The 25923-nt window shown below is 46.9% G+C and overlaps 1 protein-coding gene across 4 annotated transcripts; it reads left to right on the forward strand.

Annotated features, from left to right (window-relative positions):
- The first annotated feature begins 3534 nt into the window (after positions 1-3534).
- Positions 3535-16982, forward strand: LOC126488842 (folate receptor alpha). 4 transcript variants are annotated; one of them, XM_050122600.1, is made up of 6 exons: positions 3543-4113; positions 4694-4843; positions 10316-10470; positions 15741-15929; positions 16065-16200; positions 16577-16980. In XM_050122600.1, the coding sequence occupies exons 3-6, from the start codon at positions 10324-10326 to the stop codon at positions 16807-16809; spliced, it is 705 nt and encodes a 234-aa protein (XP_049978557.1). In that variant the 5' UTR covers positions 3543-4113; positions 4694-4843; positions 10316-10323; the 3' UTR covers positions 16810-16980. The 4 variants fall into 4 exon arrangements, with proteins under 4 accessions (XP_049978558.1, XP_049978557.1, XP_049978556.1 ...); XM_050122599.1 differs by having other exon boundaries at positions 3543-4072; XM_050122601.1 differs by lacking the exon at positions 4694-4843 and having other exon boundaries at positions 3535-4072; positions 16577-16982.
- Positions 16983-25923: the final 8941 nt, after the last annotated feature.

Genomic DNA, 25923 nt, shown 5'->3' on the forward strand with positions numbered 1-25923 from the left:
CCATTTTTTTAAATTGAATTATGTGACCTTTTGGTGTCCAATTTCTTGAGTTCTTTGTATATTTTGGAGATCAGACCTCTGTCTGATGTGGGGTTAGTGAAGATCTTTTCCCATTCTGTAAGCTGTTGTTTTGTCTTATTGACCGTGTCCCTTGCTTTACAGAAGCTTTTCAGTTTCAGAAGGTCCCATTTATTGTTTCTCTCAGTGTCTGTGCTGCTGGGGTCATATTTAGGAAGCGGTTCCCTGTGCCAGTGTGTTCAAGTGTACTTCCCACTTTCTCTTCTATAAGGTTCAGTGTGGCTGGCTTTATGTTGAGGTCTTTGATTTATTTGGACTTGAGTTTTGTGCATGGTGATAGATATGGGTCTATTTTCAGTCTTCTATATGTTGATATTCAGTTATGCCAGCACCACTTGTTAAATATGCTTTCTTTTTTCCATTTGGTATTTTTTTGTTTCTTTATCAAAGATCAGGTGTGTTCGAAGATGTGTCTACATGAGAAGTAGAAAGTAGAAAAAGACAAGATATCCTGAGTAAACGGGGAGCATGGGGACCTTGGGGGAGGATTGAACAGGGGAGGGAGAGGAGCAGAAAAAAAATGTAGAGCTCAATAAATATCAATAAAATAAAAAAAACTTTAAAAAAAATAAAAAAATAACCTTTAAAAAAAAAAAAAGAACAGCAAGGTGGGGCTTCCTTGTAAAGAAGTATAAGCAGAGTTCCCAGCTGGTAGAGGAGGAAGTTCTAAGAAATGCAGGCAGGAGAGGGGTCAAAGAAATAGCAAGGAGTCTGTAATCCCAGGATGGTGTTCCAGGATTCCTGGCTGAAGGATATCAGCCTTGCAGACAGAATCCAGTGTGTCCACAGCTGAGGATGGGCGGTGTGAAAAGCGTGTGTGTGGGTTGACACTCAGAAAAGCTCAAGATCCTCTCCCCCTGCCATCTGGAGGCCTCTCTTACTCCATGGTCCTCAGTACCCCGGCTGGGGGAAGTGGGTGGGAAGTGGCAATAACCTTCAGTTATTAATGCGTGGTCACAAGGCTGGGCAGGAAGGAAAGTTGGTGGTCAGTTTTGCAGCTAGTAAGCTGCTAGCTAAGGGAGATACTCGCTGGACTGGTTTCTTGCTAGTGGTCAAATAATCCTAGAGCTTTCGCTCCAGGTGGATAGAACACCTCAAGATCCAGGGCAGTATTTGTTAAGAAAAATCCTCTCAAGCCAAATCAAACTGAGTTAAAATGCCCATGTTTTAAGAAATGCAGCACTCTCGGGCGGCCGAGAGCATGGCAGGGGAGACACAAAACCGGAGAGCACACTTAAATACCCTGTGGGAGTCGTCCTGACCCGCATGCTGGGATTTGGAGTCCAGACCAACGCAACTCCCAGGCGAGGTGGGGGGGGGGTCGCTAGGATGGATGCCAGGGGCTGGGGTGACTCCCAACTTAATATTACATTGTCTCAAGCCTGGACAAAATATCAAAGTTAAAGTTGTTCACTGGGTTCTCCCAGCATTCCTCTGCCCCTACCTGTTATAGGCTCCTCCTGGCTGGCACACCCAGACCCCTACCTGAAACTTCTGCCCAGGAGCTGGGCTGCCCTTCCCTCGGCCACTCTTCACTGTGTAATCCAGTAACTTTGGCTGCCCGGGTTCTTTGCTCCTTTGGTCTCCTCATTTCCTGGTTCTCCCCATCTTCCCTCTCTCTTCTCCACTCCACGCTGGTCCAGCTCAAGGTCACGTTCCCTCTGGGTCCCTCTGGCTACCTCCTCCACCACACCTAGGAGCAGCCACGCCCTTCTTTTTTTTTTTTTTTTTTTTTTTTTTGTTTTGAGGCGAAGTGTTTCTGTGTAGCCCTAGCTAACCTGAAACTCACCACGTTGACCAGGCAGGCCTTGAACTCAGAGATCTGCTTGACTCTGCCTCCCAAGTAATGGAATTAAAGGCGCGCATGCCCCCCAACTATTTCTTTTTTGTTCAGGGAGGACTCTGAGGCTTGGCTGACACTTCCGGGTTCTAGGACCAGGCACGGGCAAGCCCTCAGCCAGAAGTGCCTAGTGGCCCCGGGGGATCTTAAAGGACCCTGCGTGCCCCACGTGTGGCATGGTTGCATCACCCACGTGAAGCAACTGCGTGAGCCTTTGCGCTCATGTGTGAGCTCTGTCATCTGCGGACGAAATAGTCCCGTCATCCCCCTATGCGCCTGCACTAGGCAGCCCTTAAAAGCTGGACGCACCATCTTCAAGCTCTCTGTGCACACTGATCCCCAGGCCTGTACAACCTCCCCCCACCAATAAACTCCTAAGCGGGTTTGTTCCGTGTTCTGCGTTTCTTTTTCACTTGCACCAGGTAATTTTAGTAGGGGTTCACACTGTTATGGTTTTCTGTCTCTTTAAGAGACAAGCCACGCCCACTCCATCCCCCGTCCGCTGAGGCAGGCTGATCTTCAGCTTCTGCCCCGAACTCGCTCTTTTCCACCTTCCTCTCGAAGACGCAGCTTCGCTTCTGCCTCTCTCCCCACTTCTCTGCTTCCCCCTTGTCTGTCTCTCTTTTCTCTCTCTCTCCCTCTCTCTCTTTCCCCCCCCTTCACCCTTCCTTCTCCATAACCCCCTGTTTTGCCTGGGACCGGCTGCTCTCAGGGCCTACTGTCTGCCGCCACATGGCCCGCTACCACCATTTGGGACCTACAGCATTTCTGCTGCCTACTGCCGCGGGGATCTTGCAGCATTTTTTTTTTTTAAAAAGAATATTACACACAGGCCCTGAGCTCAGTCTTCAACTCAAATCCTCCCTAGAGCGGTTACTTATTCAGAAGCTGTGGTGCTCAGGACAGCCCCAGAGGACAATCTTCATAAAGGGCAGTTAATAATCAGCCCCCAGGTCAGAGGCAGGTTCCATCTGCTCAGGTCCTCCAGCTTCAGGTATTGGTAGGTACCTGGCTCTCCCGAAGGCTCTAGAGGTCCTCAACCTATTGTGATCTTCAAGGGACAAACATTCCTGGGGTGTCACAGGATTCAGGTACACTTCTGAGGCCATGAAGAAGGCTGCCAGACAAGAGGCCTCCAGGAAGCTGGTCTCTTTGGAGGGCATTCCTCTTCGGCTGATTTTTCTCCAGAGGCCAAATTGCCTTCTTTCCTTCCTCCTCGTCCTCTTCCTCCTCCTTCCTTTTTTCTTTCTCCCTGTATTCACCAAGGTACTGGCCTTTATTTTCTTACCTAAAGTTCTGTTGAGAGCCACAGGCTGGCATCTCCTAGCCTTCTCTGGGGCCACACGCACGGGTACCTGATCAACAGTCTGTTTTCTCCTGCTCAGATCTCCCCACTCCCTTTTCCAAAGGCAGCACCACCCTGGGCTCCTGAGTGGGGGACGGATGTGGAGGATTCTGTTTGGGCTGCAGAGGGAGGGGTTAAAAGAGCTCAGATCCTGAAAGGACCACAAAGACCATAAAAGGAGTGGGAGGTGAGCGAGGAGAGAAGGGAAGGGGCCTGGGCTTTCGAACCACTGAGGCTCCACGAGACGGTTTTGTGAGTGGAAGTGGAGGATGATTGGGTTGGTGAGGTTCAGGGAACTAGTAGCTCGAGGAAGTCGGAAGCCTGTGTCTTGTGATGATCCTGCCCTTAGCTCTGATGTGGTTTTCTGGGTCTCATTCAGTTCATCTGTAGAACAGAACACGGATGATGGAAGTGGATGTGACCATCTCTTAAAGCTTAAAGCCACAAAGGTTTAATTTTTGGTTTTAGGACTGAGTGACTTCACAGGCTTTTTGTTTGCAGCGCTGGGGGTTGAACTCAGGGCCTCACGCATGCGAGACAAGCCCTTGCCGTACACCCTCAGAACCAAACCAGGGCTATCCACTCCACCTCTCCAGAGGCCTGACTGGCTCTGCTCACACACAATAATTAACAACTGAGTGGCCTTCGCCCAGCCTCAGCCTCCATTCCTGGGCTTCATTCCCACTGACTGCTCCACAGCCCCCGTCTCCTAGGCCACTAAACCTCAGCAGTCTCCAGGAACGAAAGCACGGAAAGCCTAGAGCAGAGCGGAAGCCTGAACCAGTCCTGAGAGCTGCTTCCGTTCCCAGGTATTCCGATTGTCTTCTCTTTACGGACCACATACTCTAAGGTACCCCTGTCCTATGTTAAAGGGTTTGCTGAACTGGAAAGGCGTCCTGTATGCCTGACGTCCAGAGAATCCAGAGGTGGACCCTGAGGCCCAGATCAGAGCATGACCAGTGTTTGTCTTTTAACTGGAACTTAAGGCTCCTGCCCTTCAGCCAAGTGCTGAGTTCTTAGCTCCCAGTCCGGGGCTCCTAAGTGTTGCACGGGGCGGTTACTGCAGGGGCCCAGGGGCCGTGTCACAGGTGGACTAATCAGAAGTGTGACTTGAAAAAGATGAGCTTGCGGGAAGCAAGGCCCAGCGGGGGGGGGGGGGGGACCATTGGCTGGAAAAGATCCAAGGAGGCGGGGCTGGGGGGGGGGACTCAGCAGGAACTTGGGACATTTTTAGCAATTTGGAGCTTTTAGCAGGGGGAGGGGTTTGGGGAAGGGTCACACTTGGGTGGGTAGTCCTTGCTGTTGGATTTACGCTTGCCCCTCAGCCAGGTTCAGCTGGTCGCACATATATGAAATTGGCCATTGTGATTTTTTTTCTTCTACGTTTCTTCTTGTGGTCCTTTGCGTCTGCTTTCCGCATGGTCAAGCAGGAGGTGGAGAGAGGTCTGGGCTGGGCCCAGCTCTCCGAGCTTTAGTCTGTGCTCCAAGCAGGCAGGGCTGTTTGACCCCGCAGGAGCTGAAGACGACACATCTGGCGCTCCAGCAGGACTGATTTCCCTGGCCTGGGCTTGGAGATCAGAGTAAGTAGATCAACAGAGGCATAGCTGGGTCCTGGAGAGAGTGACTTCAGAGAGAATAATTGCGATAAACCATTGGGATAAACTGGGCTGAGACAAGGAGATTAAAAGTTCTAGGGCTGGGCAGTAGAACGAGCTCAAGATCAGCCTGGAGATTTACTAAGAGCGAGTCACGTGGCAGTGGCCGCACCTTTAAACCCCGCAGAGGCAGGTGGGTCCCTGTTTGAGGGCAGCTTGGCCTAGAGTGAGGTCCAGATAGCCAGGGTTGTTATAGAGAGAAACCTTGTCATGAAAAACCAGAAAGAAAAAAAATTCAGAACACAAAGTTAGTTTAACAGTGGCTTAGGAGGCAGCGATCTGGTGCAGAGTAACGTTTTGTGGAGTGGAGAAGAATGCTGGAGGGGCCTCCAAGTGCAGGCTTACCCCAGCCTTGCTAAGCCGTCTGATGAGACTTCCGTCAGGACACCCAAGTTTTGGGGACTTTTTGTTTGTTTGTTTGATTGATTTTTTATGTTGCGATATCACCATCCCCGGCTGGCCTCAAATTTGGTATGTAATTCAAAATGACTTTGAATTTTTGATCCTCTTGCCCCTAAATTCTGAGGATCTACTACCAACTGAGCTGTTTCCAGTCCGAGGACACCAAGGTCATTTCTGTTTTTCCTGAGACAAGGAGGATTTCTCTGTATATCCTGGCTGTCCTGGATCTAGTTCTGTAAACACGCTGAGATTTACTTGCCTCTACCGAGATTAATGGTTGTGTCCAGCACACCTGGTGGGCACCATGTTCTAAGGGAAATAGGATAATATGGAGACAAGATACAGCTGGAGATGGAAAAGCCATAAGCTGAGGACATGACCGCTCCAAGGCGCTGGTGAGGGGAAGGCTGGCTGGAGACGTGATTTCCCTGTGTAACAGTCCAGGCTGTCCTGGAACTCACTGTAGACCAGGCTGGCTTCGAAATCACTTGAGATCCCCCTGCCTCTGCTTCCCGAGTGCTAGAATTAAAGGCTGAGCCACCACTGCCGGCTGAGGGGAAGGTTCATTGTAGCTATGAGGGAGAGTCCAGCCAGAGGAGTCCAGAGAAAGGAAGCAGTAGATTGAGTATGGCTGACTGGACTGGGCGAGGGGAGAGAGCAGGAGAGCAAGGCAGGGGCAAGAGGGAAGGGGATCGAGAGAGGAAGAGAAAACAGCTGAAACACCAGGAATGACCATTGGGAATGAGAAGGGGGAGGGATGCTCAAGAGCTAGAGAGGTTAGGGTGGGGGCTGGGTAAACAGAGCTACCACCCGCAGGTAGCGCTCCTGCCGAGCCCAGAGGTCAGCAGGTTTAGGTATGTTAATAGGCACCGCGGACAGCCTTTTGGCATGAATTTTTTTTGTACTTGACAGGAAATACATTTACTTTATCAACTCTTGAATGAGACTGACTTGGAGGGAGGTGGAGAGGGTTTGTGGGAAATAAATTTGGAACATTTTAGGAATGTGGAGCATTTTGAGGGGGTCGTGGACAAGTACAGACAGTCCCTTCCGAAAATCCAGTGCCTAAAGTCAGAAGATAGTAAGGTGGGAGCCAGCCCCAGCTCTGTGGGAGGAGGCTCCGAAGCCTCCAGGATCTAGGCTGTCCAGCTGACTGGGAACTCCCCCAGATCACGGAGTCTCTGGGTAGGGCCTGTTGAGATAATCCTGAAAAGAAGAAAGGTGAGAAAAAGCCTAGGCAGGGCTGCACTTACTTATAGTTCCACCTCTGTAGGAGGTTATTCCTTGGGATTTCTTTTCTGTGGTCCTGCCTGTCCTGAACTCACTTTATATAGACCAGGCTGTTCTACAGGCCTGCCTCTGCCTCCTGAGCGCTGCATTAAGGGCAAGAACTACCACTGTTTGGTTTGAGTTTGGGATTTCAAGGCTAGTCTGGGCCCCTAAGCAAACAACAAACAAAATTCCACAAATCTTCAGTTTATCTGCAGCTTCTTAAGGTTTTTATTTTAATTAATTAATTTATTCTTCTGTCATATATGACATTCTGACCTCAGTTTTTGGTGGTGGGTCAGTCCAAACCACAGTGGGTTCCCCTCTGTCCTCTGCTCATTCCTTTTCCCCCTGTTTTGTTTTTTGAGAGAGGGTCTCACACTGTGTTATCCTTGGCTGTTCAGGAGCTCACAGAGATCTTCCTCCCTAGTTCTGGGATCGGTCTGTACCACCAAACTAAATTACTTTATTTTAAAGCTTTTATACAAAGTCATTTGGCATCAAAATCCTACTTGCCAGTCTTGTTGGTTTAAGGCACGCTTCTTGTGAGTTCAAGGCCAACCTGGTCTACTTAGTAAGTTCTAGACCAACCAGGATACATAGTGAGACCGTGACTAAAACCCAAAACAAAACAGAATTCTCTGAGTTACTTTACTGGGGCTAGAGTGCTTGCTTTATCTGAAAGGCTCCGGCTCCCAAGCCTGACAACCTGAGCTCAATCCCTGGGTTCCTTACGGTAGAAGGAAGGCATTGTGGACTGGCCCTGGGTGACAAAAGACACCTTGCAGACTGAGCTTGAGAGAGGAGTTTGAGATAAAGGTAATGGGGGAAGAAGGGAGGGAGAGACTGGGGCTGGGGTCAGAAGAGGAGAGGCCTACACCGGGAGGCGGAGCTTGTCTTCTAAAGACCTTTGCATTGCGCACAGTGGGACTGCTTGCCACAGCCACACCTTCACACACGTAAGAACTTACGTGTACCCAAAACAAACTAAATAAATAATTGTAAAAAAAAATTTTAAAGCCGGGCAGTGGTGGCTCACACCTTTAATCCCAGCACTTGGGAGGCAGAGGCAGGCGGATCTCTGTGAGTTTGAGACCAGCCTGGTCTACAAGAGCTAGTTCCAGGACAGGCTCCAAAGCCACAGAGAAACCCTGTCTCGAAAAAAGAAAACAAAACAAACAAACAAAAAAATTTAAAGAGGACTGGAGAGATGGCTCAAAGGTTAAGAGCATCTGCTGCCCTTTCAGAGGACCTGAGTTCAATTCCCAACAACCACATGGTGGCTTACAACCATCTGTAATGAGATCAGGTACCCTCTTCTGGCATGCAGGCATACATGCAGACAGAACATTGTATACATAATAAATAAATCTTTAAAAAAATAAATTAGAGAAGAAAAAAATTGACCTAAAAAAAAGGGTGGGGGTAGCCGAGTGGTAGCACAAACCTTCCAATCCCAGCACTCAGGCAGATCTTTGTGAGTTCGAGGCCTTCTTGGTCTACAAGAAAAATAGAAGGCTATGATTGATATAATTAATGTAGTTTAAAACAGAATTTGTTAGTCCCCAGTGGGTGAGAATAAGACCACTACCACAATTATTGAACCAAATTTGGAGCAAACTTTATTAAATTCTGGTCAGCCCGATGGACACTGTCCAAATTCATGCCCAGAGTATGGCCCTGAATCACATTAGATAGGGTCTTTATTTATTTATTTATTTATTTATTTATTTTTGGTTTTTCGAGACAGGGTTTCTCTGTGGTTTTGGAGCCTGTCCTGGAACTAGCTCTGTAGACCAGGCTGGTCTCGAACTCACAGAGATCTGCCTGCCTCTGCCTCCCGAGTATGATAGGGTCTTAAAAAGGCAAGACCCCCCAAGGCTATGTACTTCTGCCTTTGTCCAGTTAGGGGCCAGCATATGTCCTGAAGTACTTCCTGTCTAAGTACATCTCTCCCTCGTGTGGTCCAGTAATGCTGTGTGACTGGGCAGTCAGACTTGTCCTACTTAAACTACACAGCTACTCCTCAACTCAAAAGTTATCTGTCCTTGGGCAAGTGGGGCTTACAGGGTAGAGGTAGTTTGTTTATAGATCCCTTAAACACGATAATTTAAGTTTAAAATTGAGGGAAGGAGAGACAGTTCATACATTAAGATAGTGTTATGACCGAGTTAATTACTCCCCCCACAAAGAAACTCCTTGGAACTGGATTCCAATGCAAAGCACAAGAGGGTTTTTAATATACAGACTTGAGCGAGTATGGACTACACCACCACACCAATGCCCGTGAGGGAGGAGCAGCTCTGAGCCAGGCATGGGGAGTTTATGTCCTGTGTTTAGGATTGAGTAAGGAGGGCATAGGGTAAGGTAGTTTCTGAAGCCATGGGTCAGTTTTGGGTGTGAAACACTACCAAAGAGCTGTTCTTAACAGACAAGGTATCTGCAAGGACAGTGTGCCTCCTAGGAACATCTATCTGGACCTCATTAAACTTTATGGCCCTGTTTCCTAGCTCCTAATTGGCTATTTCTAAGGTATCCATTTAAATTCTGCTATCACAGCACATTTCTGGAGCTGAGATTGGCCCCCTCTCGTTATGTAGCTGAAGATGAAGCCCTTCTTTAAAATGGAGTTTGTAAAGTCAGGGCCTCACAATAGCACTGGCTGCTCTTTTCAGAGGACCCACGTAAGATTCACATGGTGGCTCATAACCATCTCTAACCCCATCCCAGGGGATCTTATGTCCTTTTCTGCCCTCTGCACCTCTGCATGCATGCTGTGCATGAACATACATGCAGCCAAAAGCACTCATACACATAAAAATAAATTATTTCTATTTATTGTTTTTTTTAAAGACAGGGTTTCTTAGTAGCTTTGGAGCCTGTCCTGGAACTAGCTCTTGTAGACCAGGCTGGACTCAACTCACAGAGTGCTGGGATTAAAGGCATGTGTCACCACTGCCCGGCAAAATAAAAAAAAAAAATTAAAAATTATTTTTTAGAGTGGGTCAATGTAACAAATGCTTTTGATGACTTTGTTGTATCTAGATACTCTGCATGTGGGCAGTGGAATTAAAGAAAGGCCAGTGCTCGCAGTCACTGCTTCAGTGGAATAACACATTCTGGATTCTTCCACAATGCAAAAGTGGTTCTCGCTCCTTCAGTGCACAGTTGAGTTCACAGATATCTGGGAGTGAGGGAGAGTATAATGAAGCTGAAGTTAGGGGAAAATTAGCTTTCTATCCTTCAGGACTCACCTTCTTCTAGCTACCTCCTGTCTCACCATCTAGGTTTTGTTTTATTTTGTTTTTTGTGGATTTTCAAAACAGAGTTTCTCTGTGTAGCCCTGGCTGTCCTGGAGCGAGCTCTATATACCAGGCTAGCTCCCGTCTCCCAAGCGCTGGGTTTAAAGGTGTACAACACCACCTCCCTGCAACCTGCATCACTTTTTATCAAATCTTAGAAAATTTCAGCTCTGAAACACTTGCCTCCAAGGACTTCAAGTATGGGAGTGGGCAGACTCTAATGGTTTTTGCAAATAGCCATCTCTTGTTTTTGCATTGCCTTGTTTGAGTCTCACTGAAATCGAAAAGGCCCAGACGAGTGACTGTCTCCAGGGCGTCTGGGAAGACTGAGAGGAGGAGGTGACACACTGTCCATGAGAGCAGGTACCGCCCACTGGAGCTGAGCACACTCGTGGAGGTGCTCTGACCATAGCTCTCCCCGCAGGGTCTGCCATGGCTCAGCTGATGACAACACAGTTGCTGCTCCTGCTGATCTGGGTGACCGAGTGTGCCCGGGCCAGAACTGAGCTGCTCAATGATTGCATGGATGCCAAGCACCACAAAGAGAAACCAGGCCCCGAGGACAATTTACACAACCAGGTAGGACCAGGGGTGAGGCCTGGCGTGACATGGGGCTGGTCAGAAGAGGGAGGTGTTTAGCCCCGGTCTATGGTGGAGGAGACCGTCTGCTCTCTGGAACGTGGGTGACTTTGACTGTACATATTGACTGTCAATCGGCAGTGTAATGCTAGTCGCTCATCTTGGGAGCTTGCATAAACAAGGAAGTCAGCTCAGGGAGAAGTTTGGGAAATGAACAGGCAGACCATTGTGGTAGTTTTAAGTGTAGGTTGAGGAAGATTCCTCTGGGGTCTCAGGGAAGAGGCTGTGCGCTGCTAACAGTTGCTCTTTTTGGTCATAGCTATGAGACTGGTTGATAAGCAACTGGAGTCGGGCATCTAGAAAACATCTGGACTAGCCCTCGCCCATGCTGGGCTGTGCCGTAACAGATGTTTGCCATAACCCATTTATTATCCAAAACCCACCTAAACATTTAGTACAGTAAGTACAATGCAGCTGTAAAGTAAAACAACAGAAGGTCAGCTCCTGGGGTGTCTGAGACAGGAGGACAGTCCGACCCTGACACTTTACAGTCAGGACCGTTTGTCTCAAAAAAAGCCGAAACTAAGGACCAGAGAGCTGGCTTTAACAGAATACCTATCATCTCCATAGTGGTTAACAACCATCCATAACTCTAGTTCCAGGGGTGCAGGGCCCTCTTTTGAATCTGCAGGCACCAGGCATGCAGAGGTCACATGCAAAACACCTAAAGTAAATAACATTGATAAATGAATAAACAAATACATAGGACTGATAGAATACCTGCACAGCGTTCTAAATAGAATCTCTAGCACTACATAAAACCAGCTGTAAACTGGGCAGTGGTGAAGCACTCCTTTAATCCCAGCACTCAGGAGGTATAGGTGGGCAGATCTGTGTGTTCTAGGCCAGCCTGGTCTACAGAGTGAGTTCCAGGACAGCCAGGGCTACACAGAGAAACCCCGTCTAAAAAAGAGAAAGAAATAAACCAAAAAACTGCCTGTAGCCGGGCGGTGGTGGCGCACGCCTTTAATCCCAGCACTTGGGAGGCAGAGGCAGGCGGATCTTTGTGAGTTCGAGACCAGCCTGGTCTACAAGAGCTAGTTCCAGGACAGGCTCCAAAACCACAGAGAAACCCTGTCTCGAAAAAAAAAAAAACAAACAAACAAAAAAAAAAACCTGCTTGTATTGGTAACTATAATCTGGAGGGGTGGAGGCAGGGCAATCAGAAGTTGAAGGTTACCCTCAGCTACATACCGAGTTCAATGTCAACCTGGAATACATGAAACCCCATCAGGAAAGAAAGGGAAAAAGACAGAGAGAGAAAGAAAAACAATTTTTTGGGGGGTGGGGAGGTGGCGATGACAGGGTTTTACCATGTAATTATGGCTGGCCTGAAACTCAGTTCTGCCTACCTCCTGAGTCCTGGGAGTGAAGGTAAGAGCTACCACACCAGAGAGACATTGTAAAAAGCAAAAGGAAAGCAATGTGCACTGCTTCCTTCAACATATAAATGAACATCTTGACTCTGTGATGAGAGCCATCACAGTTCCATTCTTTTTATGGGTATTTTGTATGTCTGTGCACCAAGTGCCGTTCCTGCAAAGGCCAGAAGGTAGGTAGCATTGGATTCTCCATAACTGGAGTTACAGATGGTTGTATCGCCTTCCATGTGGGTGCTGGGAGCCAACCCAGGTCCTCTGCAAGAACAGCAATGCTCTTAACTGCTGAGCCCTATTTCATGCTTTTTGTTTTTTAATAACATTTTAAAATTTATTCTTTGAGAATTTCATACATGCATTTTGATCCTATCTGACAACCTCCCTTTTGTTCTCCCACTATTTTGTTGTTGTTCTTGTTGTTGTTGGGTTTTTGGTTTTTGAGACAGGCTTTCTCTGTTTAGCCCTGGCTGTCCTGAACTCACTCACTCACTCTGTAGACACCACCATTGCCTGGCTCCTTTTCTTTTCTTTCTTTCTTTCTTTCTTTCTTTCTTTCTTTCTTTCTTTCTTTCTTTCTTTCTTTCTTTCTTTTTAGATTTATTCATTTATTAAGTTTACAATATTCTGTCTGCATGTATGCCCACAGGCCAGAAGAAGGCACCAGATCTTACTACAGATGGTTGTGAGCCATGTGGTTGCTGGGAATTGAACTCACAACCTCTGGAAGAGCAGTCAATGCTCTTAACCGCTGAGCCATCTCTCCAGCCCCCTCCTTTTCTTTGTAATAATGTTGCTGCCCATATACATAGAGCGTGAGGTCATTCGCTGGCTCATGGTCAACCTACCATGGACCACACTCTTAAAACCGAATGTTCCCTGGGAGCCACCACTGTCAGTAGCTCCTCAGCGAGGGATGAGAAGGCGCCTCTGGCCTTCCCTGAGACAGAATCTCACGTGTAGCCTCCACTGGCCTGGTACTCAACATGTAGACCAGGCTGGATTCCTGAGTGCTGGAATTAAAGGTGGTCCCTCTACACCTGTGCAGCTATTTTGAATCACTGTTGCTAGTTTAGACCGCGCAGTGGCTACCTTGAGCAGTAACTACTAACTTATTCAACCTTTACTTTTTCCCTTTTCTTAATTTATTTTTGTCACTTGGAAGGCAGAAGCAGATGGATCTCTGAGTTTGCGGTCAATCTGGTCTACATGGCAAGTTCTATACAGTGAGACCCTCTCTCAGAATAAGAAAGCCTTGTTTTTATTCACACCTAGGTGTCAGTGGGAACGAACACCACAGGTCATGAGTGCTGCTGGAGACCAGAGCAAGGCCTGAGAGTCTCTGCAGCTGGGGTCACAGGCGGGTTTTCTTAGGATGTGGTGTTGGGCCGAAGACTTGACTGCTGAGTCATCTCTAACTTTTTTTTTAAAAAAACTAGGCCTTTAATTCTAGTACTGTGAGGGGTAGAGGCAGGCAGAGCTCTGTGAGTTCAAATCAGCGTGATCTACATAGCAAGCTCCAGGGCTCCATAGAGCCTTTCTCAAAAATAAACGAAATGAACAAAACAACAAAATTGTTTTGAATGTGTTTTTTAAAACTTCGCATTGGGCGATGGTGGTGCTCGCCTTAAATCCTAGCACTTGGGAGGCAGAGGCAGATAGATCTCTGTGAGTTCCAGGACAGCCATGGCTGTTACACCGGGAAGAAAAAAAAAATCTGTGGGTTTTTTTTTTTTGTTTGTTTGTTTGTTTTTTGTTTTTCAGATTGGCAAAATTTGCCAGGCGGTGGTGGCATATGCCTTTAATTTCAGCAGTCAGGAGGCAGGCGGATCTCTGTGACTTCAGGCCAGCCTGGTCTCCACAGTGAGATCCAGCTAGCGTTGTTACACAGAGAAACCCTGACTCAAAAAACATACCCAAACAAAACAAAACAAAAAGATTGGCAAAATTTATGTTAAACAAAAGCAAAAGATCTGAATAATGAGTGTTGGTCCTGAACGGGGCGCATAGCTGGAGTGAGTGAAGTCGTTTCGTGTGTAGTGATGCAAAAAAAATAGTGTAGACCTTAGACTAGAGAAGCCCTGTCTTGAAAAGCAAACAAACAAATCTTTTTTTAAAAAAAAAAAAAAACCTTTGGGTACTAAGTTTTCAAGGCCAAGTGTCTTCTTCCCTAACCGACTGGTGCACGTCAGGTAAATCCTCCAGGTTTCTGTCATTTCCTTCAGCGAGGTCTAACCTGACCATCTGGTGGCACAGCAAGTCCAAATGCCTTTATATTGCCTTTATTTATTTTCCTGAAGCAGTTGGCATGTTGTTTTTTTAATCATTTTATCCCTTATCTCCTCCTGGCTTAGCTTGGATAGGGGCTTATAGCGAAGTCAAGTGAACTAAAACCTGGGTGTGATGCCTGCCAGCCTTGGAATGTTAGACCCCTCTGTGAGTACTGGGTTAGCCTGGTCAGTCTGGGAGTGTTAGACCCCTCTGTGAGTACTGGGTTAGCCTGGTCAGTCTGGGAGTGTTAGACCCGACTGTGAATGCTGGGTTAGCCTGGTCAGTCTGGGAGTGTTAGAATGTTAGACCCGTCTGTGGGTGCTGGGTTAGCCTGGTCAGTCTGGGAGTGTTAGGTTAGCCTGGTGTTTATGGTGAATTCAACTCATACATAGCGAGAACCTGGCTTAAAAAATAAAGGCTGGATGTAGAAAAAGCTGGGTGTAGCAGCTATAATCACCACTTGAAAGGTAGCCGTGAGAAATAAAAGCGTTCAAAGTCGTTCTTGGACTCTGAGGCTTTGTCTCAGAAGAACAGGCCTAGGGAGAGGGTACTTGGCTCTCAAACAGGAGGACCTGAGCTTAATCCCTAGAATTAAGTAAAAATGCCAAGCAGGAGGCAGAAGCAATGTGGTTATAGCTCCCGCACGAGAAGATACAGACAAGTGAGTCCCTGTGCTTAACAACAATTAATAGAGCTTAACTTGTGATTTCCAGGCCTCCAAGGAGGTAGATAGACTGCCTGAGGTCTTCTGACCTCTGCACATGCATGCGCGCAGACGTACACACAGAGGCACGTGTGCATAGGGAAAAAAAACTGAAAGAAGCAATAAATGTTAATTAATGATTTTTTTATTTTTTGAGACAGGGTTTCTCTGTTATAGCTCTGCTGTCCTGGAATTGACACTGTAGAACAGGCAGGCCTTGGACCTGCCTCTGTCTGATCTAACTGCCTCTGGCTCCTGAAGGTTGGACTAAGGGTGTGCCCTACCACACCCAGTGCGAATTGGTGAATTTTAAAAATTTTTATTTTTATTTTATGTGTGTTTGCTTGCACATATGCATGTATATGCATCGTCTTTGTGTCTGGTGCCCAGGAAGGCCAAAGAGGGCATCAGATCCCTTAAAATAAACAACCATGTACCCACAGGGAAATTAAACCCTAGTGTTCTACAAGGGCAGAAAGTGTTCTCCAGGCAGGTCTCGGGAGTTAATGACTTTTGTAAGGATTGCACCTCTTGGGCTTCTTCCGGTCAGTCAGGGCTCAACAGCAAATTTCCCTGAATGATTGACTAGGCAATCAAGGAATTACAAAGGGCTGGACTGGGTGGTGGTACTGTCTTTAATCCCAACATTTGGGAGGCAGGGGCAGGCAGATCTCTGTGAGTTGTGAGTTCGACGCCAGCCTGGTCTACACAGTGAGTTCCAGGACAGCCAGGGCTGTTACACAAGAGAAACCCTGTCTCGAAAAACCAAAAACAAACAAACAAAAGAACGTGCAAGGCTGCATGTGGAATATTCTGTCTGTGCTGGTCATGGACTTAGCCCTGTATCTCCCGCCATACAGTGCAGTCCCTGGAAGAAGAATTCCTGCTGCACCGCAAACACAAGCCAGGAAGCTCACAAGGACATTTCCTACCTGTACCGATTCAACTGGGACCACTGTGGAAAGATGCCATCGAAATGCAAACGACACTTTATCCAAGACACCTGCCTCTACGAGTGTTCTCCTAACTTGGGACCGTGGACCCAGCAGGTATGAGTGTCCCCCAAAGCCAACAGGGCAGCTGCACTCTCTAAATATCTCTACAAGGTCTGCCTCCCACACCAGGTCTACTCAGGGTGCAGTTCTGAGGCTCCTGAGCTCAAAACCTTCCTCATCGTCTCACAGGTGGACCAGAGCTGGCGCAAAGAACGAATCCTTGATGTCCCCCTGTGCAGAGAGGACTGTCAGCAATGGTGGGAGGACTGCCGCGCCTCTCTCACCTGCAAGAGCAACTGGCACAAGGGGTGGAACTGGACCTCCGGTAAGGAGTAGTGGGCGGGAGGGTGGGGGCTGCACCTTGGGTAAGGAGTATGTGGGTGGGTGGAGTGCGGGCTGGACCTCGGGTAAGGAGTACATGGGCAGAAGGTGGGGGCTGGACCTCGGGTAAGGAGTAGTGGACAGGAGGGGAGGGGCTGGACCTCTGGCAAGGAGTACATGGGCGTGGGCGGGAGGTGGGGGCTGCGCCTCGGTAAGGAGTACTTGGGCAGGAGAGGTGGGGGCTGGACCTTGGTTAAGGAGTATGTGGGCGGGAGGGATGGGGCTGGGCAACTCCTGTGTGAAGATCTGGGGTTCTGACGCTGGCACACCCAGAGATAATTCTAGGCACGGTGGCTAAACGTCTTACATGATTTCTCTAGGGTATAACCAGTGCCCTGTAGGGGCCTCCTGCCAACCCTTCACCTTCTATTTCCCTACACCTGCTACTCTGTGTGAGGAAATCTGGAGCCACTCCTACAAACTCAGCAACTACAGCCGAGGGAGCGGCCGCTGCATCCAGATGTGGTTCGACCCAGCCCAAGGCAACCCTAACGAGGAGGTGGCGAGGTTCTATGCTGAGGCTATGGGTGGAGCTGAGCTTCACAGGGCCTGACCACTAGTGTGCAGCCTGTCCTTGATGCTGCTCTGGGTGTTCGGCTGAGTCGTTCCTCTTCTGATGCCTGGGGAGCTCCCTGCCTGGCTCAGCCTCTCACCTCCTAGCCTTCTTTGTGGTGGAACCTCAGACAGTCTGCTTAAATAAACCAAACATTCAAAATCTGTCTTAAATTATTTGGGTATGAATTGGAATATAACTATTTTGCCTCCTCCTTCCCACTGATTGAAGTTGTTTAAACTTGGTTAGTTCCCTGTTCTGACATTTTCTGTGGGCTACTCAGACAGACTTCATTTTCCTAAGCCGTGCCATGTTCCTAATTCTTGATTTCATTTTTCATATGAACCCTAATTTATAGCCAAGCCCAGGATTTTGCCTCATTTATTTATTTATTGTTTTTTGAGACAGGGTTTCTCTGTATAGCTGTCTGTCCTGGAACTTGCTTCGTAGACCAGACTGACCCACAACTCACAGAGATCCACCTGCCTCCCAAGTGCTGGGAGTAATACATTGGCTAAGGATTTTGCCATTTTAAATCGAACCCCAGCAGGACTAACCACTCAGTAATGTCCTCGGCTCTCTAATGGAAGAGCAGGAAATGAGAGCGTCCCGCAGGTTCTACACTTGATCTTAGCTGAAGGTCCAGAGGTGATCCCAGCTTGTCATATGAATCGGTGGGGAGAAGGAAAGGAGAGAGCCATACCCTCCTTACTGTCTTAGATTTTATTTTGAGACAGGGTCTCATGTAGCCCAAGTTAGCCTTGAATTCATCTTGAGCTACAGACCCTCCTGTCTCTGTAAGTATTGGGATTACAAGTACCACACCTGAGCAATGCCAGCTCACGCCTTTAATCCCAGCACTTGGGGCTGGAGAGATGGCTCAGTGGTTAAGAGTACTGACTGCTCTTCCAGAGGACCTGGGTTCAATTCCCAGCACCCACGTGGCAGCTCACAACTGTCTGAAGATCCAGTTGCAAGGGATCTGACACCTTCACACCAATGCACATAAAAAAAAGTTAAATAAACCATAAAAATATTAAAATAAATAAATAAATCCCAGCACTTGGGAGGCAGAGGCAGGTGAAATTGCTTCATGTACAGGGTGAGTTCCAGGACAGCCAGGGCTGTTACAGAGAAAACCTGTCTCCAAGAACAAAACAGAAATATACCACACTAGACTTTGAAATTTTAAAGTTTGTTTCTCATTATTAGTGTGTACTATGTGTGTATATGGTGGGTGTGTGTCCTCATCCTTGCCGGGGTGCTCATGTGAGAAGAGTTACAAGAACCTCTGGATGCTGAGAAATGAACACAGGTCCTCTGGAAGAGCAACTGGAGCTCTAAACTGCTGAGTCACCTTCCAGCCTTGTCACAGATGAATCCTCAGCACCCAGGAGTGGAACTCTTTGATAGGACTGGGAGGTGTGGCCTTGATGGAGGAAGTATGTGCTCCTGGGGGTGGGCTTTGAGGTTTCAAAAGCCCATGTTAGGCCCAGTTCTCTTTTTCTTGGTCTGTGGATCAGGATGTGGCTCTCAGCTCCAGCTCCAGCACCGTGTCTGCCTGCCCCCATGTTCCCTGCCATGATGATAATGGACTGACCCTCTGAAACTGTAAGCAAGTCCCCAATTAAATGTTTTCCCTTATAAGAGTTGCCTTAGGGTGTCTCTTCACAGCAATAGAACAGTGACTAAGACATTAGCGTCTCCCTCAATCTGGAGTTCACCAGCAGTGAACTCCCAGGCTCTGTTGAATTAGGAGTGGCGGGGCTGCGTTCCGGCAGCCCTGGCTCCCACATGGCTAGCTTATGCCCGAAATAATTACACAGAAACTGTATTCTTTTAAACACTGCCTGGCCTGTTATCTGTAGCCTCTTACTGGCTAGCTCTTACATATTATTCTAACCCATTTCTAATAATCTGTGTAGCCCACGAGGTGGCTTACCATAGAAGATCTTAACCTGCATCTGTCTGGAGTGGGAGAATCATGGCGACTCCTGACTCAGCTTCTTTCTCCCAGCATCCTGTTCTGTTTTCTCCGCCTACCTAAGGGTTGGCCTATCAAATGGGCCTAGGCAGTTTGTTTATTAGTAAGAAGTCACTCCCACATCAAGGCTCCACCTGTCCCCACTCCCCAGGAGAGACTACAGGCGCCATCTCAGCAGTCTAGCAGGAATGTAGGAATGTGTGTGCGCATGCCCTTCGAGACCAGAAGAGCGCACTAGCTCTCCTGGGCCAGAGTTAGAGCAGCTGTGAGCAGCCTGTTGTGGGTGCTGACCTTGGTCCTCTGGAGGAGCAGCAAGTGCTTTTAATGACTAACGCAGATTCTCCATCTCTTACGCTAACATTCCTAATATTCTAATAATCCAGAAGTTTAATACAACATTTATTTCTTGATTAAGCTATTGTGTTGACTGTGGATTTTAGGGAGCTCGTGCTACTTAACTGGGATCCCAGGGGGACAGATAAAGGTGTCCTATGGTGGGGGAGTTGGTCCTATCTTACCACACAGTGCACGAGATGAGACAAGAGAGCTTGAATTCTGGAGAAGCCCTTCATACCTCCGCCACCTACCAGTCATGACCAAGCCCAAAATCCAGGAATTCTAGAAAATATCATATTCCTACTAAGTTCCAGAAGGAACAGAAAACCCCCTGGTCTGTCAAACAACCCACGGCCACTACAAAGACCTTACCTCACTTCTGGAATGGTCTCCCTGACAAAATCCCCGAGGAGACAACTTAAGGGAAGACCATGTGTTTCGCTCTCTGTTTCAGGGAGTTCCACTGTTTCTGGGTTTCTGTTGAGGCAGAGAATAAGGGCAGTGGGAACACGTGGTAGAGGAAGCTGATCACTAATCTTGGTGACCACAAACAGCAAGTGACTTCAGGGCACACTGGTGGCCCACTCCCAGATAAGTCCCCTCCTCCTTTCCACTGCCTCCCAAGAAAGACATTGGGTTATTTGTTTTGTAGCTTGTTTATTTCGAGATAGAGTCTCACTCTGTAGTTTCGGCTGCCCTAAAATTCACATGAAACCCAGATTGGCCTTGAACTTATGACAATCTTCCGTCCAACTTGCCATATGACGAGATAGAGTCTCACTCTGTAGTTTCGGCTGCCCTAAAATTCACATGTAACCCAGGTTGGCCTTGAACTTATGACAATCTTCCGTCCAACTTGCCATATGATGAATCTATCAATGGATGAATTCATTTTTAGGTCAGAGCCATCGTGGTCTAATCCTTTCTCAGTATAACTTCTAACAGAGGTCCAAGCTTTCGACATGATATCTTTTAAACCAATTTTTTTTTTTTTAGTTTAGTTTTTCAAGACAGGGTTTCTCTGTAGCTTGAGAGCCTGTCCTGGCACTAGCTCTTGTAGACCAGGCTGGCCTCGAACTCACAGAGATCCGCCTGCCTCTGCCTCCCGAGTGCTGGGATTAAAGGCGGGCACCACCACCATCCGGCTTTTAAACCAATTTTTATCTACTTGAGAAAAGATCTTACTAAATAGCCCTAGCTGACCTCCTTTGTTGGCCAGGCTAGTCTCAAATTTACCGAGATCTGCCTGCCTGACTCCTAGGTGCTGGGATTAGAAGTGTGCACCACCACCACCGGGCTGTTAGTCTGGTTTTTTATGTGTGTATATATGAATGCATGAATTTATATGAGCGCAGGGGGCCAGAAGAAAGGTCAGGTGCCTGGAACTGGAGTAAGAGCCCCATTGTGGCCTGGCATGTTGGGTGTGGTACTAGGAACCAAACCCCGGTCCTCTGGCTGTGTTCAGCCAATGAACTGTCTGTTGAGCTCCAAGTTACTAGTGCAACTTCTCAGTGCGATCCCAGTGCAAAGGGGTAGCTCTGGGACCTGCACAAATGACTCTATCTAGCTCTTATAAGAAGACTAATATGGGGAGGCAGAGGGAGCCTAATCTCTGAGTTCGAGGCCAACTGGTCCATGCAGTGAGTTCCAGGGCTGTTATAGTAAGATCTTGTCCCCAAACATGAGAAAGAGGCCCCCTTGGGGAGGTTTGGGGTGGGGGAAGGTGGCAGTTGAGACCACCGGGGTGAGGTGGAAACAGTCCAGGAAGAACTCTGTTCCCAGAGCAGGCTCTAGACAAATCCAGTTGGGACATTTATGGGAGTTGCCTGTTGCAATAGGAGCGGCAGGGCTGCGTCCCCGGCACCCGGCCGCCCGCATGGCTAGCTTATGCCCGAAATAATTACACGGAAACTGTATTCTTTCAAACACTGCCTGGCCCGGCTAGTTCCAGCTTCTTATTGGCTAGCTCTTACATATTGTTCTAACCCATTTCTAATATTCTATGTAGCCCATGAGCTGGCTTACCAGGGAGGATCTTAACCTGCGTCTGTCTGGAGCGGGAGAATCATGGCGACTCCTTCACTAAGCTTCTTTCTCCCAGAATTCTCTTCTGTTTTCTCCACCCACCTAAGGGTGGGCCTATCAAGGGGCCTAGGCAGTTTCTTTATTAATAAGAAATCACTCCCACATCATTTCCCCTTTTTCTGTTTAAACAAAAAAGAAAGGCTTTAACTTTAACATAGTAAAATTACATATAACAAAACAGTTATCAAGTAAGAATTACAGTTACAATATTTATATCTATTTTATCTCTTATCATAACTAAGGAAAACTATAACTATCCATTCTTCAACTCCATCAAAGACTCCAGAAGGATATAATATTACCTATCAAACAAGAAATAAGAAAACTCTAGAAATGACAGAGACATCTCGCTGCCTGGACAGTCACCCAAAGTTCCTCTGTACCGTTGGGGCATCCATCTTCGGCCTACAGGCCCATAGTATCCAGCAGACATTCTCATCAAGCAAGAAATTCCAAAGACAGTTCAGTCACTTTTTGCTGTGTCCTGCAGAATGTCTCACAGACTCTTTCATGAAGCAGGAACCCCAAAAGGTCATCTCACCTTTAGGCAAGTTCAGCAGTCCTCTCTCTGCGGGTTCTCTGTGTCCAGTTTATGCAACAGTCCAGGCAAGAGCAGTTTCTTGCCCAAATGGCTATCAAACTCCATAAGGATTCTCTTCGATGCCCATCTTCCTCTTGAAATAGATTGGTGCTGCCAGGAGCAAATGTGTCTCATTGTCATGAAAAACCCTAAGTTATTAAAATATCTTAAATGCCATATTCTGCAGCCTTTGAAAGATATGAAGAATGCCTATCTAACTAAAATATCTCTCTATATATCTAGAAAATCTAACTAACATGACTACAAGCTTAAGTATTAGCGATGATTATCCATTAACAACCTATATTTCCTAATTATACATTACATTTTTAAATGAACTACACAATCACAATACCTTAATCAAGATCAAAAATACATATACATATAACAAAATTGACCATAAAATCCATACCAATGCAAATTATTCATATCTATATCATATCCCCCTTTAAATGTAAAAGAACATTTATAAACAATATTTGGGAACATGGGCGTAGTTTTTTCTCTACAAACTGCTTCCTGCTGAATAGGGGCGTCGTTAATTAGGTTGTTCATGATATAACCTGTATGCTAGTTTCATCTCAGTTGGCAATTGAGCGAAGCAATTTTTTGAGGGTATTCACAGCAACCTTTCAGGAGGGCGTGGTCTATCATACCAAATCGGAATAGATGCAATCCACAGGGTCTCATCCTCTGCAAAAACAAAAGAAGACCCTCTCCAAAGCATCATATCCTTAGACCCAAATTCTGAAATCATAATACCCTTATATCCATTTTGGTTTAGATTGGCAGCCCATGTAATGAAATGTCTCTCTGTACTTAGCTCCTTCACAGTCAAAAATTTTAAAGCAATCACAATGTACATAATCCAGACTCTCTGTGAATTTTCCATTTTTACATGGCTTATTTTTCTTTATTTCTCTTAATCTATAACTATCTGTACTTCTGTACTCTGTCTCTTTAAAGACTTTACCCTTTTTCTTTTGAAGACATTAACTTTATTCTTTCTCTCTCTCTATTTTTTTTTCTCTCTCAAGCCACACTCATCCAACATTGTGATCCATTTAGTGGTCTGTCTGAATCTGTTTTAATGTGAATCTGTAATTTTTTTACTATCCAGGAGCATTTCTTAAAATGTTAATCACTTCTTAAAAACGTAAGTTGCATCATATACAGGTAATATGATACCGCCTGTGCCCTGCCCAGTCTAAATCTTAACTGTGCTGTTATCAAAGTAATTACGGTAGTTCCTGCTTGAGACCAGCTCAGTTTAGCATGGTGGAGCTGAGCCATTCCTGCCTCAGAGCCATTTGGTGTCCCTGAGCCACACACAGTTCCAGGCACACAGCAGTCCACATTGCCATCAAGCAAGCTGTAGCACTTTACTTCAAATGCTCCATTCAAAAGTTCTGTCTCCCACAGGAGCCAGACAGAGATCGCAATGGCTGCACAGCCCAGAAAGCCGGCATTTTAAAACAGCAAGTTTTTTCCTGCTGCCGAGTCAGGACAATTTCTTTGCGGCACGCAACCCAGAAACAGCAAAAAGCTGCGTTAAACTCTCTTTTTCTTATTTTTAAGCCTTCTGAGGTTTTTAAGTGGATTTAGTCCATCACGTCGGGCGCCACTCTGTTGCGATTGGAGCGGCTGGGCTGCGTCCCCGGCACCCGGCCGCCGGCATGGCTAGCTTATGCCCCAAAATAATTACACGGAAACTGTATTCTTTCAAACACTGCCTGGCCCGGCTAGTTCCAGCTTCTGTTGCCTACTGACCAAGGACTTTAAAAGAGAATGTTTATTCCAGCTGACCAAGTATAGCCTGCTAAATTGAGGGTTACAGACCAGAGCCGGGGACAGGGTGGAGAAGACTGTATTGTATGACTGATCAAAATGTGTGTGTGTGTGTGTGTGTGTGTGTGTGTGTGAAGTACATTACCCAAAATAACAGGATCTTAACCACAATCACATCTCCCTCAGTTGTTGGGTCCCTGGAGGACAGGCCTTCACACCCCCACTTGATCTGTTTTGTACTCTTGACTTTAGTTGAAAACAGGAACAATCTGTTGTTTTCAGCAATATTTCTAAGGATGTTTATCCCTAAGCCATTGAATTATGGTGAGGAGCTTCCTGCTATTGCTGATTTGGCCTTCCCTGCTGTGAGAAAGTGGAATAAAAGGCTTGTCTGCAGAACCTGAAGTTGTGTTGCATGTTAATCCCGACGTCCCTCGCTCAGAAGAACGACAGTTGCCGTGCTGGCGCAGCAAAGTGGAGGTTCCCACCGAGATCTGAGGAAGAAGGGGTAGCACACGGGGTCGTCCTAGGCCCGTAAGGACGGATTGGGGTAAAATGGGATCCACAAGCAGTAAGAGAGACCTGATATGTCAGATAGCTAAATTGTTAGAGCAACAAGGATCCGCGGTCAAAGAGAGAACTATAGAAGATTTTCTTAAGAATATAGCTGCAGCCGGGCGGTGATGGCGCACACCTTTAATCCCAGCACTCGGGAGGCAGAGGCAGGCAGATCTCTGTGAGTTCGAGACCAGCCTGGTCTACAAAAGCTAGCTCCAGGACAGGCTCCAAAACCACAGAGAAACCCTGTCTCGAAAAACACAAAACAAAACAAAAAAAAAAAAAAAAAAAAGAATATAGCTGCAGCAAGCCCATGGTTTTTGACAGGTGGTTTGAACATCTCCAATTGGAAACAGGTAAAAACAGACTTGCAAAAATGACTGCAAAAGGTGAATGCCGATAGTGTCCCTATATCTACCTTTTCGCTATGGAGCCTGGTTCGCGATGTTCTACTTACTGACAAAGTGAAAGTGAGACCGGAGGTCATCGCGGCTAAAGAGATACTTGTAGAAATACAGGAGGAAGAGACTAGCCGGTCCATAGGATCGGCAGAGTCACATAGGGAGCAAAAGGAAATGTCAGAGGTGCCAGGGGGAACTTTGGAATCTGGTGCGGGACTAAGGCTAGCGCCAAAGTCTGCCAACTTTCGGGAGCAAAACCAGATAGCAATAACCTCCGAGTCAGAAAATGGGGAAGGCAGCCTCAGCTCTAGTGCAGAGAATAGTTTATCTGATGAGGAAGCACAGCTAAGGCAGGAAATTAAGGTACTTTGGAAAAGGCTGAAGCGCTGTAAGGCGAAGGATTCCTTATGTGTGCTGTCCACCCCACTTTTAATGAGGATTGGGGAAGGAGGGAGTCCCATTGGGGACTGACCGATGACAGGGAGGCCGAAGAGGGCTCAGGAAGAAGAGGAGGTGTCTGTTTTCGGCCCCGGCACACAGTTGCTCCGGTTATAGAGGTACCTGATCCTAACAATCCAGGACAGGTGCTGCGACAACATGTGGCCTTGAGCTTTAAGGAGATGAAGCAATTGAAAGAGGCCAAGGCAGCATACGGTTCTCAAGCCCCATTTACTCTTCCCATGGTAGATTCTTTTGCGGCATTGAATATTACACCTAGTGATTGGCAGCAGCTATGCCGTGCAGTATTACCAGGAGGAGATTACTTATTGTGGAGGGGAGAATATCAAGAAAATTGCTTACAAACGGCTAGGTTAAATGCTCAAGTGGGACAGGCACAGCGCAATCTAGACATGCTTACTAGAGCAGGAGCTTATGCTGACTTAGCCAATCAAATTGTGCTCAATCCTGTCCTGTCGTATATCTCCAAATAAGGCCGCAGGGGATCAGCTGTCAAAAGTTTTACAAAGGGGGGCTGGAGAGATGGCTGGGTGGTTAGGAGCACTGGCTGCTCTTCCAGAGGTCCTGAGTTCAATTCCTAGCAACCACATGGTGGCTCTCAGCCATCTGTAATGAGATCTGGCGCCCTCTTCTGGCATGCGGGCATACATGGAGGCAGAATGTTGTATACATAATAAATAAATAAAATCTTAAAAATTTTTTTTTTTACAAAAAAAAAAAAATTTTTTTTTACAAGGGCCTTCAGAACCATTTCAGGACTATGTGGATAGGATATTGCAGTTGGCAGGGAGATTATTTGTTGATGTGACCACAGCTATGCCCATAGTTAAGCAGCTGGCATTTGAAAATTTTAATAAATATTGTAAGGAAGCTTTAAGGCCACATAAGGCAAGAAGCTTAAACAAATACATTCGAATCTGCCG

The sequence above is a fragment of the Alexandromys fortis genome, unplaced genomic scaffold, assembly GCF_014885135.2.
Source record: "Alexandromys fortis isolate MF-2015 unplaced genomic scaffold, M_Fortis_MF-2015_v1.1 scaffold_209, whole genome shotgun sequence".
NCBI classification, from domain to species: domain Eukaryota; kingdom Metazoa; phylum Chordata; class Mammalia; order Rodentia; family Cricetidae; genus Alexandromys; species Alexandromys fortis.